General features: G+C 45.9%; 1 protein-coding gene across 2 annotated transcripts; it reads right to left on the bottom strand.

Annotated features, from left to right (window-relative positions):
• Nucleotides 1-2,062: 2,062 nt before the first annotated feature.
• On the bottom strand, nucleotides 2,063-12,717 carry ZNF134 (zinc finger protein 134). Of its 2 annotated transcripts, none has more exons than XM_054464587.2 (3): nucleotides 12,257-12,717; nucleotides 7,230-7,326; nucleotides 2,063-6,577 (listed from the first exon to the last, which is right to left on the bottom strand). In XM_054464587.2, exons 2-3 carry the CDS (start codon nucleotides 7,267-7,269, stop codon nucleotides 5,334-5,336), a joined length of 1,284 nt encoding a protein of 427 aa, XP_054320562.2. In that variant the 5' UTR covers nucleotides 7,270-7,326; nucleotides 12,257-12,717; the 3' UTR covers nucleotides 2,063-5,333. The 2 variants fall into 2 exon arrangements, with proteins under 2 accessions (XP_054320562.2, XP_054320563.2); XM_054464588.2 differs by having other exon boundaries at nucleotides 12,447-12,554.
• Between the last annotated feature and the right edge of the window lie 402 nt (nucleotides 12,718-13,119).

The raw sequence follows: 13,119 nt of genomic DNA, 5'->3' as shown, positions 1-13,119 counted from the left end.
GGTTTTGTTTTTTGTTTTTTTTGACGGAGTTTTGCTCTTGTCACCCAGGCTGGAGTAGGCGTAATCTCTGCTCACTGCAACCTCTGCCTCCCGGATTCAAGCAATTCTCCTGCCTAATGTTAGTATTTTTAGTAGAGATGGGGTTTCACCATGTTGGCCAGGCTGGTCTGGAACTCCTGTCTTCAGATGATCCGCCTGCCTCGGCCTTCCGAAGGGCTGGGATTATAGGTGTGAGCCACTGCACCCGGCTGAAAGCATCTTTTATAAGTATATAGTAATGTAATTATCAGTATTTTGCTATGTCCTATGTTGAAGTAGCTCAGGTAATTCTGAATCAGTATAAGTATTTAGTGTGTCATCTAGACGTCATAAGATGGCTTATTCTGGCAAAATTTATTCTGGTCACATACACTGTCTGATGAATATCTAGTTTCCTAAAGACTGTAATTTTCTTTTTTTTTTTTGAGGTGGAGTCTTGCTCTGTCACCCAGGCTGGAGTGCAGTGGTGTGATCTCAGCTCACCGCAAGCTCCGCCTCCCGGGTTCATGCCATTCTCCTGCCTCAGCCTCCCAAGTAGCTGGGACTACAGGCGCCTGCCACCACACCCGGCTAATTTTTTGTATTTTCAGTAGAGACGGGGTGTCACTGTGGTAGCCAGGATGGTCTCCATCTCCTGACCTCGTGATCCACCCGCCTCAGCCTCCCAAAGTGCTGAGATTACAGTTGTCAGCCACCGCGCCTGGCCTAAATAACGTAATGTTAAGTTAAATCTGAACTGTGCTCCCATAGTACCTCTGTACCAGAAAACCTTGAGCCTTTTTGAAAACTTGAAGTTTGTAAGAGGCTTAGTGTTAAGCGTAATCTTAGGATTTGCAGACTCCTAGTCTTTTTCCCCAATTAATACAATCTTTGTTAATCTCACAAGTTAATTTGGCATGCTTGTATATGGCTTAAATTTATTTTATACATTTCGATATTAAGTAATTTCATTTCTTTCATTAGTCTCTTATTGTGCTTCATCAACCTAATTGTTGTTCTAATAGTATTTTTTCAATTTTTACAGTGCTATATAATTCACTATTGTTTTAAACAAATCTATGCATATGTGGCATATTATCCTCTCTGAATCGCTTACTCTGTAATTTAGACTGAGATCACTATTGTTAATTTTCCCAGGAACAATTTTATTCATTTTCAAATATACTAGGAACTCCATTGCTAATCTCTGTTTGTCGTAATTGCTCAATTGTCTTCCACAGCTCTTTAAACCAATCCCAAAAGGCCGGGCACAGTGGCTCATACCTGTAATCCTGGCACTTAGGGAGGTCGAGGCAGCCAGATCACCTGAGGTCAGAAGTTCAAGACCAGCCTGACCAACATGGAGAAACCCCGTCTCCACTAAAAATACAAAATTAGCCGGGCGTGGTGGCACATGCCTGTAATCCCAGCTACTCGGGAGGCTGAGGCAGAAGAATCACTTGAACCCGGGAGGCAGAGGTTGCAGTGACCTGAGATAGTGCCATGGCACTCCAGCCTGGGCAACAAGAGTGAAACTCCATCTCAAAAACAAAATCCCATTTAGGATTATGAAATTCAAAATGATCAAGGCTATTAACATGTTATCCCACACACCAGAACTGTTGTCGAGTTTTCAGTTCACCAATAGGTATTTCCCCTCCAAAATTTGATGCCTTTTACTATTTTTATTATTTTTTTTTGAGACAGTCTTGCTTTATTGCCCAGGCTAGAGTGCAGTGGCGCAATCCTGGCTCACTGCCACCTCTGTCTCCTGGGTTCAAGCGATTCTCCTGCCTTAGCCTCCTGAGCAGCTGGGACTACAGGTGTGTGCCTCCACACTGAGCTAAATAAAGTCTCCAATCTCATCTAAATTGTCTAAGTCCAGTATGGATGAGGCTCTAGATATAATCCCATCTTGGGGCACAATTCTTCTCTGTGTTGCTGGGGGGTTCAGGGGGGTCTCTGGACATTGTTGGTGAGACCCCAGCCCCAGCCAGCATCCAGGTTCTTAACACCATTGAAAGAATTCAGTGACAAGTCACAATGAAGCAAAGGCAAGCAGCTTTTATTGTGAAGCAAAAGTACACACGAGAGAAGTGTGGGAGTGCCCCTGAGAGCAAGTCATGCAAAACAAAGTTTGGGTTTCTAATTGTATGGGTGTTCCTTTAATAGGGGTAATCATTAGGTATTCTGGGAAAGGAGGGGATTTCAGGGACCCCTGATTACCATCCCTCCTCCCTTATTTGGGTTTGCCTGGAAGAGTCATGGACATGTCACCCTGACTGGGGTTCTGGCAGTTTTCTCTTTTGTTTTGGGTTTTCTGTTATCCCATGGTTTCTTTGCCTAGTTCCCGTTTTAGCTGTTGTTTGGGTTTTTCTTTTTTTTCAGCTGCACCAAAACCAGGGTGTTGAGATTTTCCATCCTCCTGTGACCACCCAGTGCTATTCCTGTCTCATTTGGATCCGTAAAACTAGAAAACTAGTTATCTGCTCTCAAACAAAAGGGTGGGAAAAACCTAGGATAATAGTTATATGTATATGCATTGTTTCAAAAGGGGAGGAAGTGGAAGGGGGAAAACAAAAAAATGGAACCACCAATCCCAAGAAAATCTGAAATCTAGTTTGGCAAATGCCACTGGGAGTCAAGACATAGGAATATCATATGGTTCAGGACTCTGCCCACTAGACTCTCCTCTGCTCTGAGTCATCCTTCCTTTCTCATGAAAGGTAGCAAGGGCTTGCACCTGTTTCCGCAGCCAGTCTCATGTATAGAATATTACACCCTTTAACTTCACACTTTACATGCCTACACCCTTTAACTTCATACTTTCAAGTTCCCTTTAGACCCAAGGTGAGCATTTCCACTGGTATAAAATTTTCAAGAATTTTGTGAGTCTCCTGTACGTCACTGAAATTCACATTAGAAAAGAGGCTTATGCAGATTATTCCTCCTAGGGAATCCCCTATCTATATTTTTGGCTTTTACTGAGATGAGTGATAAATAGTTTAAACTTCTTACAAATTGTTTGTATTGAGGGGATCTACAAGTCACATTTAATCTCTTCAAAGAGCTTTTTGTGTGACAGTGTTCTAACGTATGTTTTGATCCCGGTAACAGCAAACATCCTTGGCTATCTCTCTAAAACATGCTTTCCTGACAATGAATCTCTTAATTTCAATGGTTTTTTTTTTTTTTCCCCAATTAAGATGGGCTGAGAATTTCCCAAATCATCAAATCTTAGGTCTTTTCTGTTTCGCAGTTCTTCTCTGTATGTATCTCTTTTCCAATATATTTTACTATAATTAGTAAGATACATGGCCACACCTTCAAAACCTCTGCTTAAAAATGTTCTCAGCTAAGTGTCCATATAAAGACTCATGCATCAATATTTGCAGCAGCTTTTTAATATTTAAAAATGGGGGTGGAGTACAGACATCAATTAAGATAAATGGATAAACTGTGGTATATCCATACAGAATATGACTCAGTAATTTTAAAATGGGCTGTTCATACATACCATGGACAAATTTCAAATTATGTTGCATGAAAGACAGCAGATAAAATTAACACTTTATAGACAGACTTACATAAAATTCTAGAAAAGACAAATTTACCTACAGTGAAAACTACTCAATTGTTGTCTAGGGATTTTGGCGGAAGGCGAGCACTGAGAGAAAGGTTAAGGGCCTGAGGTTAACTTTGGGGGTGACAGATATGTCCAATACCACTGATAGGGTGATAGTTTCAAGTGTGTGTGTGTGTGTGTATGTATCAAGACTTACTCGTACACTTTAAATATGTGCAATATATTGCATGTTGATTACACCTCAGTGAACCTATAAAAAGTTATCCCATTTAAAAATCTGGGTCTCCCACTTCTATTGGAAACTGGACAACTGGACATCACTAAGAGTGACTCTACCTCACTACGGTGACTCATCACTCGAAATATCTTGGGAAGACAATCTCTTCCTCAGTAGTAAGAAAAACTGGCAAACAACGAGGACCATTGCCAACAGAGTCACCAGAAACTCCAGCTGGTCACAAAAGCTACTTCCTTGGACCACCACACCTCTTTACTCCCAGGGTTACTGCCTGTGCAGCAAAGACATTAGGTAAAGAGCCCAGGGAGGTAGAGGAATCTAGGAAAACTACATTCGTTGCTGCACCAGTGACCTTGACCTAACAGTAACATGGCCCTGGAGATCCTGAGATTTCTGGATACCCTGATCCCATTCAGCCTTATGTCTGGACTGTCTGTGGATGTGTTTTTACAATGGGCACTTCCCCTCTAGTTTGCCACAATCTCCCCAATCCCAATCACTCACACCCAATATTTATCCATTTTGTTTCCCTACTGGATGCTTTAGATCTTACCAACAGTGGCCTGTGAAACAGATTCAGGCCTTCAGGGAATGTGGCCACTCAGCAGGTCCTGAGGAACAGCTTTCCCTCAACAGTGTTGGGGAACATGGGACACATGCTGCAAACAAGACACCCAATCCATGCTGTTTCAAAACACTGCAGGCTGTCACAGCAGCAGCACCCTCCTCAAGATGAAATATGGGCTCTCAAATAACTCTAAAATCCAGACAAATCAGGTTTACACAAGATCTGAATTCTTACTTAACAAGCTTTGTCAGCTATGGAAGTTAACATCAAAACTGGACTAAGAACTGTTCTCCCTCAACCCACTGTCCCATTTGAGGCAAAGTTGAAGGCACCGCACAAAGGCTGTCTTCAGTTTGGCAGAGCCTGTTTTCAATCCACTTCAGACAGTAAGAAGAACCCCCAAGATTAAAGGTGGCTTAAACTGTAAAGCCTTTATTATCACAAACCAGAGCAACATGAGGCAAGTACTTTCCCAGGCCAGGTGACTTGGAGGCTGGAAAAACTCGATTACAAGTATGTGAGACCAATATCCAGGAAGAAAGTAAACCTTTTGTATAAGCCACAAGCAGATACAGCTCAGACCCTCTTGGCTAAAAATGGGTCATATCTATACCGGTCATACAGAAGGGAATGAGGACCCCCAATGAACTCAGACATTTCATGATTTTCTCCAGGGACTAGAGAATATAAAACCCTGCCTTCCCCAATGCTGGGGTATCTTAGCTGGTAGAGTTAAGATGGTTTTGGCCACAGGGATTGACAGTGACATAACTCTGGCAAAAAACCTGAGCAAGTCAGAAAGTGCAACATATCCCTAGAAGGTTCCTACGTACCTGGCACCATAAGGTATCTCCTTTGTGTCAATGTTCAGATAAATGAAATTCAACATCTGATTGATGAGTCCTGTTGTATTCAAAGCACTCCTAAAGCCTGCCTGCAGTGTGAACTTTCTGGTGCCGATTGAGGTGGGAGCTTAAGCTGTAGGCCTTTCCACATTCACTGCACTCATATGGCCTTTCTCCAGTGTGAACTCTTTGGTGTCGAACAAGGTGGGAGGTTCTGATAAAGTCTTTCCCACATTTACTGCACACAAAAGGCCTTTCACCAGTGTGAACCCTCTGGTGTGCAATAAAGTCAGAACTTCGACTAAAGAATTTCCCGCATTCAATGCACTCAAACGGCTTTGACTCAGTGTGAATTCGCTGATGTTTAATGAGGGTGTATTTGTGGCCAAAGGATTTCCCACAATCACTGCAATCATAAGGATTTTCTCCAGTGTGAATACTCTCATGCTGAACAAGTGTAGATTTGTGTCTGAAGACTTTCCCACAATCACTGCACTTATAAGGCCTTGCTCCATTGTGAACTCTCTGGTGTACAATTAGATTGGAGTGATGGCTAAAATATTTCCCACATTCATTGCACTTATAAGGCATTTCTCCAGTGTGGATTCTCTTGTGCTGAGTAAGGTTGTCTTTTCGACTGAAGGTTTTTCCACATTCGCTGCATTCATACGGCCTTTCTCCAGTATGGATTCTCTGATGCTGGACAAGTGTAGCTTTGCGGCTGAAGGCTTTCCCACATTCGCTGCACTCATAAGGCTTCTCTCCACTATGAATTCTCTGGTGCTGGACAAGTGTGTCTTTGCGGCTGAAAGCTTTCCCACATTCACTGCACTTGTAATGCATTTGTTCAACATGAAATGCACCCCCACTCTCAGTGCTCCTGTGTGTCTTCCTCTTACTGCAGATGGCCTTTTGTTGGCAGCCATCCAAAGTAGCCTGGAAGTTTTTCTGCTCCTCCTTACATGTAAAGGGCTTCTCTGACGGGTGAGGTTCTTTGCTAACTGTGCAGTTCTTCACAATTGAGGCCTCACTTTTATCCCTTCTTAAGGGTTGCTCTATACTGTAACACTTCTGGTACTGACGAAGGTTTGCACTGAACCAGAATTGTCTCCCACATGCCCCACATGTGTGAAGTTTCAGTCCATGGTGTGTACCCTGGTGTTCATCCAGGTGCAAAATATCTTTCAAGATGGGGCCACATATGTCACAAGGGAGAGCCGTCTGTGCGGGTGAACCTGCCTTGGAAGTATTAACATGTGACACTGCTATAGAAATGCTCTGTTCAGAATATGACTCTTCATCCTTCACTCCATGCCAACAACCTGAAGGCAGAAAAATACTACTGATGTACATGCTGACTTTGGTGCGTGGGGCAACTCCATCACAAATATGTGTCTGCTGTACCCAGGACTGAGTACCTAAGTTTCCTGGTGGAACAGAGCTAGGATCAGGTTGAAAAAAGGGCTGCTGTACAGTACTGGAATCTAAGAGTCACAGAATGGAGATGGCCTCACAAGAAACGAAGACACAAGGATGGGGTGTAGTACAAGGTCTCCAACTTAATCCTCTGCAATGACTTTTAGCAGGACCTTGACTGATTGTGGGTGACAGATGAGTGCTATGCAGAAATGTGTGTCCAGGCCCAGGAAAATGTGATTAAGAATAAGTAACGTGTTCAGGGACTATTTAAGGATATGCACACATCTTATGACACAATAGTGTAAGTGCAGTCCAATATTGGAAAGCATTGCAGAGAGAGCTATTGCTCTACTAGGGCCCCTCTGGTAGAGAATGGGAGAAGACAGCCCTGGGTCAGAAGTCAGATTAGAAATGACAAGAGTGTACAGAATGGGGATAAAAAGGTAGAAATAAGTTAGGGCCTCTGGCCTTGGCACTTGTGATGGGCACAACATAGGTTTCTGGAACTACAGGAACCCAGCCCTGAGGTTATGGTGTCCCTCAGCTCCCACTCACCAGGGCCTGTCCAAGCCCCTCCTGCTGTGACTAGAGTCATGCCCTCTCAGGCAGCCAGAGTTCTCTCTCTTGTTACAATTCAGCAACCACAGAGGATCTGGAAGATACAAAGCATAGGGGAAAGGTGAAACAGGCTGAGAGCACTAGCCAGAGTAGCCCACCCATGCAAAACTGCAAGAAAACAAATACTACAAAATGAACCTCAGAAAACTGTCCTGCAGGAACAGTGCAGTGGGCCCACAAGTGGTGACCATGATGACTGAAATTGAGGACACAGGCAGACTCAAGGAAATTACAATTAGAGGAAGCAGGTGGAGCCTGGAGTCCAGAGGTGTCATGAGTGTGGACAGTCACCTGGCCAGGGAGAGGCCAAGCAGGATTCACTGGGTCACCTTAGGACCCCTGACCTCCAAACCTTTCCTGGCAAGGCTTCAGGGCAGCAGGAGTACAGGAACACAGGGAAGAGAGGAGGCAATGCATCTAGCTGAGCCTAGGCACCCAGGGTACCTATGTGAGGGAATCAGAGAAGACAGCAGTACCCATGTTCTAGCTATGGAAAGGAAAGAGCAACCCTTAGGGTAAAAAAGAAGAGTAGGACCCAGCCCAGAAAAATGGGATACTGGGGCCTTACCCAGAGAGACTATAAATGCAAAGCACAGAAGCCATTATTTCATAATAGAAGAGTCTCTGAGCCTCATCCAGCAGCTCCCATTCCTCCTAAGAGAATTAAACAAATAAACCTTGAAGGTCACATAGCCCTGTGTGAGGTGGACAACTGAGCTTAAGGACAGCCTCTCTCTCCAGGACTCCTTGTCACATCTAACTCAAATGAGATAACAGGCCCTGGTGTGATTGGTGCCTGTTCTTGACTCATATTCCATTAATCATTTTGTCCAGCTCAGAACAGGCAAGTGGACAGATAAAACACCATGGGCCTGGTATGTAGGACCCAACCCTTCTCCTATCAGCCAGCTCCCTGGGGATCAACAGATTATTCCTCATACACAAACCTGAGCTCAGCATTCTTTCAGAAATCCTCGGTACCAAAGCTCTGGGCTCATGAATTCACACTGCATCTCCATGTGCACATCACCCTTTTGGCCATACCTCCTTTACATCTATGGACACCCACAACATAGGTACCTCCATGGCTTCCCCACATGCAAATCTGCATACAGCATCCAGAGAAGGCTTGGATAATGCATCCAGGATTACATGTGGTCCTGACCAATGGCCACACTGCCATGGGTTGCCCTGAATCCACCTATTAAATCCTCCCCTCCTGGCTCTATTTCACGGGTCAATTCAGCAATCCAGAACCATGTGCAGATCTCAGATAAACTCAGCCCTTTTCTGCTTTGCTGTTGTACTACTGAGGTCAGTCACAGGCTTCTTCTCCACATTTAACTCATTCAAAACCCACACTCACTGGGCACCTACCCCAAGCACAGGGATTCTGCCTACTGACCCAATCTGTCCCTGGGCTAATTCACTAGCTTGACTGAAACTCCACAGGTCCCACCAAAGGTCACCATGGAAGCCTGAGGAGTACATAAAGAGCTGAATAAGCACTGGCTCTGGCCTCACTTCTATTACTATACCTCACTTCTATTACTACAGTAATTCACCTCACATCCACTCTCTCCCTGGAACACTTTGCCACCTGCCTGACCCTATTATTCCCCTTCCTCCCAAGGACATTTCCCTCCCTCTTCTAGACTCTAAGATGGCCCCTACCTCTACCCTGCTGTGCCTGCCCTTACAGTGTGCTGATGGCACTGTCACCATGACCTAAAGATTCTCTCTCTAAATTGGAAGTAAAGCTCCATCCTGATCCACATGCTGGCTGCCACCCTGTGGATAGCTCCAACCTGAATCCCTTCTCTGAACTTCAGATCTCTGTGTCCAGCTGTCTACTTGACACCTCCACTCAAGTGTCTTTGGAACATGGTAGATTCCACATAGCCAAACTGCACTCCTGGTATTACCTCTGAAAGGTACTCCTATCACCAACTTTGTCACTTCAGTTGATGGCATCTTTATATCTTCTCAGACTAAAAAATCCAGGGTCATCCTTCACCCCTCCCCTTTTCTTTCTCATCTTCCACATCAGAAAATCTGGTTGGTCCCACTTCAAGAAAAATGATTCAGAATCCATCCACATCTCCCACCTCTACAGCCACCACTCTGGTCCACCCTGAACTGTTGCATTAAGCTCCTCAGTGGTATTCCTTCCTTCATCCTCACTCTCACAGTCTTTTCTTTACTGTACAGAGAAAGTTGGTTAAGACCAAAGTCAAATTACTCCCTCCTAGCTCCAAACCTACAGTGGCTCCCAATTCTCTCAGCATACAAACCCAGATCCTCAGGCTGCCATTTCTGGGCTGAATCCTGTCCCTGCTGTCTGATCCCACCAGACATAATGGAGGCCTGAGGTTCCCCGAACACTCCTAGTTTAGCCTCAAGTTAAGTATTTGCACTTGCTGGTTCCTGTGCCTGAGATAATGTTCCACGCTTTATCCCATTGCTTGCCAGAAATGGAAACCCTTCCACATAATTCCAAAACAGAATTTACAACACAGAGCTTTGAGTGACTGCAGGACCTCCAAAAACGGTAGGCAGAAGGGACACTGAAAAGTCCCAGAACACTATCATTCTCCACACTGAGTTGCTGAGATAATGGGGGTGTGTTGGGCTAAGTGAGGGCCTGAGACAGTCTACTCTCATCTAGGTAGGAATCATAAGTTTCTGCCACCATGGCAACCTCACAAGAAGAGGGAAGCTGGGAGTGGCAGGTTCCCACAGTGGAATCTCATGGACTGAACTGTTTCCCTAAGTCCTGCCTACCCTGCCCTTTGGCAGGAATGATTTTGGGTTACCTCTCTAACTTCAGATACTCAGATCTCAGTGCTGGCTCCCACCAGCTGTGTGAACATAAACAAAGACCAGCGTCTGAGTGTACTCATCTTAAAAGTGGGGATAACAATGGCACCCACCTCATAGGGCTACTGTTTGTATCAGGCTTCTCTGTACATCTCAAGTGCCTTTGAAACAGCTACTACTATCCATGCAAATGAACTGATGAGTTTTTGAAAAATTAGGTTTGTTTTGCCTGCTTTAAAGCTTTTAAGAAAATTTGGTAAGATTTTTCCATTGTAATAAAATACTTCAAGGCAAATTAATATTTTGACCAATCATTAAGTGCTAGTATAAATTTCCCTTACTTTGTACATACATTTTTTAGTTCCTTACTTCTGCATACTTGCAAGTTGTACACTAGCCCTTGCACTAAACCAGCCTACCTGATACATATTCCTCTGAAGGGGAGCTGCAGTGATCCTTCATTAGAGATGTTCATCAATTCTGCTTACCTGAGGGTTTGGGTAACTGAGGCACCAATGCACTGGTTGGGGATGGGACTGCTCCACAGGCAGTGCCCATGAAGTCATGCTGAGCCTGTAGGGTGGCAAATCTGCTGCATCCCTCACCTTGGTCTCCAGTGCAGGCCAGGCTACTTATGCTCTACAGTCCTCTCCTCTTGCTGACACTATACGATATAATAAAATTCCTCTTCAAAGGTTTAGCCTGTTAACTTCCTTGTTCTTTGTTCTCAAACCTAACTTTCTTGTTCTCCATGCCTCCTTGCCCCTAGTTACTGTAAACAACCTTCCTGTAAGCACTAATCAATAATTCACATCTGTTCCCTTACTCACTTTGCACCCATCCCCCCCGCCAAAACCACACGTCCTACACAACTCACATGTCCCACCACTGTAACTCACCTTCCCCTTTCCTCTTCCTTATTTGGGAAAATATTCACAAATATCCAATTGGGTCAGTTTAGATTAACCGGTCCAACCCCAGCCCATGGGGGAGTGACACAGAGGAAGGTAGGGACTATGGGTTAGAGATAAAAACCTCTTTCCTCATTTGTTCAGTGTGCTCTTGGGATCGTGATTAACACAGGCAGCACACTTGCACAGAAGTAAATTGCCTTGCTGAGAAAACTTTTGCCTGAGTGCTGGTTTCACTTTACAGCACCAAGCATTTACTTCCAACAACACCATCTAGAATGCTTTCACATGCCAGGACCCCTCCTTTCTGGAAGGAATCTTAAGTGTCCACCCCTTCATCCCTGGCCTTCCACCCTAAACCCACCTCTCACTTCAGAGGCCACATAAAATAACTTCCTTAAAATTCCACCCTCTAAATCTGATCTACTACAGGCTTTGACCTTATGCCTCACCCATTGAAGTCTCTAGCACAACTCCCTCTCCAGAACTCCAGACCTGCATGTTCAGCTACCCATGTGAACCTCCAATGCAGAACACCTTAGATTCACCAAGTCCAAAACCCAATTGCTGATCCCCCTGAAAGGTGCTCCCTGCTGTGACTTACCAATTTCCATTCTTTCACATGTTCAGGAAGGAAAACAGGCCAAAAAAACCCTGGATAGCCCTTTGCTCCCTACATTCACTCACGACCACATCTGATGCAGCAGGAAACCCCGTTGGTTCCATCTTTAAAAATCTATCCAGAATCTCATGACTTCCCCATCCAACCCCTCCTGCCACTGCTCTGGCCCAGCCACCACCGCAACACTTCTGGAGTTTGTTGCAGGGACCTCCTCAAAGGTCTCCTTGCCTCCATCCTCATCGTTTCTACCTCACTGTAGTCGGTTTCCTCCTCAGCAAACGTTGGAATACTTTAAAAATCCTTTATCAGATCCCTTCCCTCCACCATTCAAAACCCGCCATGGCTCCTATCGTCCTCGCAATGAAGGTGCAACTTCTCCCAGCGACACTGCAGGCCTGACTAGGTTCACACACGCTCCCGACTGCTACGGGCTCAGTCCAGCTCCAAGCCTATGCTCAGGATGCCCCTCTGCCAGTCACACTCGCCCCCCACCCACCAGCGCCCCGCTGCCTTGGACACTGGGGCCTGCGCTGCAGGGACTCAGACAGGCGCTCCTCATTCGGAACTTCAGGATTCGGGGCGGGCCAAAGTCTGGGGAAGGCAGCACCCACCTGCGCCAGGCCCATCACCGCGGCCGCCGCCATCACAGTTCGTAGACCGCACGGAGCCTCGAGGGGGTCCCAGGTCGCGGGACCCTGGCACTGCTATCGTCCGTCCCCGGGGGCGGAGGCGGGGTCTTCGCTGGCGAGCCGCTCTGCAGAGCGAACAGCGACTCCTCCCGCACCCTCCCGCTTCCCTCACCTCGGAACCGCCTAGCAACCCCGAGCTTTTGCTCTGATGGTTCCACCTAAGAGCCAACAAGATGTCCACCGCGAGGAAGATGCCGGAAGTGCCGCCCAGAGAGCTTCCGTCCGCAGGGAAACGCCCCTAAGAGTGCCACCGCCCCGCGGCGCACAGGTTTCCGGGCAATGTAGTTCTCATGTGCCCTTGGCCGTGGCGACGGCTAACTCCCCTGCACGCTGGGCAAAGGCCAAATGGTACTGCGAGGGGCGCTGAGAAATTATGCCCTGAGACTCTGAGGTCAGGGCGTGGCTTCGCTCCTTTTAAAAGACCCTCAACCAGGTCCTGTGTAGTGAAGTCTGCAGGGATCCCCGAAATATTGGGATATATTCTTACAAATGTTCCCTGAAGCCACACCACCAAATGGACACACAACATCCAATGTCACTGAGTCCACTCATAGTTCACTCAAATTTCCTTCATTTAAAAAATATGTGTACTGTAGAGGGAAGCTTTGAGTCAGTTTTGTGAGCCTCAGTTGGGTCAGGGTTAACAGAGAATTGCCCCCAGGCAGGGCCATGGAGTGGAAGAATGGTCTCCAGACAGTGGCTATGGAGGGATGCTGGAGCTCCCTGAGGCAAGTGGACTAATATAGAGCTCTTCCTCTGGTTTCCTCAGAAAAAAAAATACCTGA

This window comes from Pongo pygmaeus, chromosome 20, assembly GCF_028885625.2.
Source record: "Pongo pygmaeus isolate AG05252 chromosome 20, NHGRI_mPonPyg2-v2.0_pri, whole genome shotgun sequence".
Taxonomy (NCBI): domain Eukaryota; kingdom Metazoa; phylum Chordata; class Mammalia; order Primates; family Hominidae; genus Pongo; species Pongo pygmaeus.
Note: the sequence above shows the minus strand (reverse complement) of the source record. Positions and strands in the feature narration are given on the sequence as shown.

Coding starts and splice junctions, on each gene's coding strand:
- ZNF134 (XM_054464587.2), bottom strand. CDS start 7,269: ATGACTCTAGTCACAGCAGGAGGGGCTTGGACAGGCCCTG. Junction 6,578..7,229: donor AGGGGCTTGGACAGGCCCTG/GTGAGTGGGAGC, acceptor TTCTGCCTTCAG/GTTGTTGGCATGGAGTGAAG.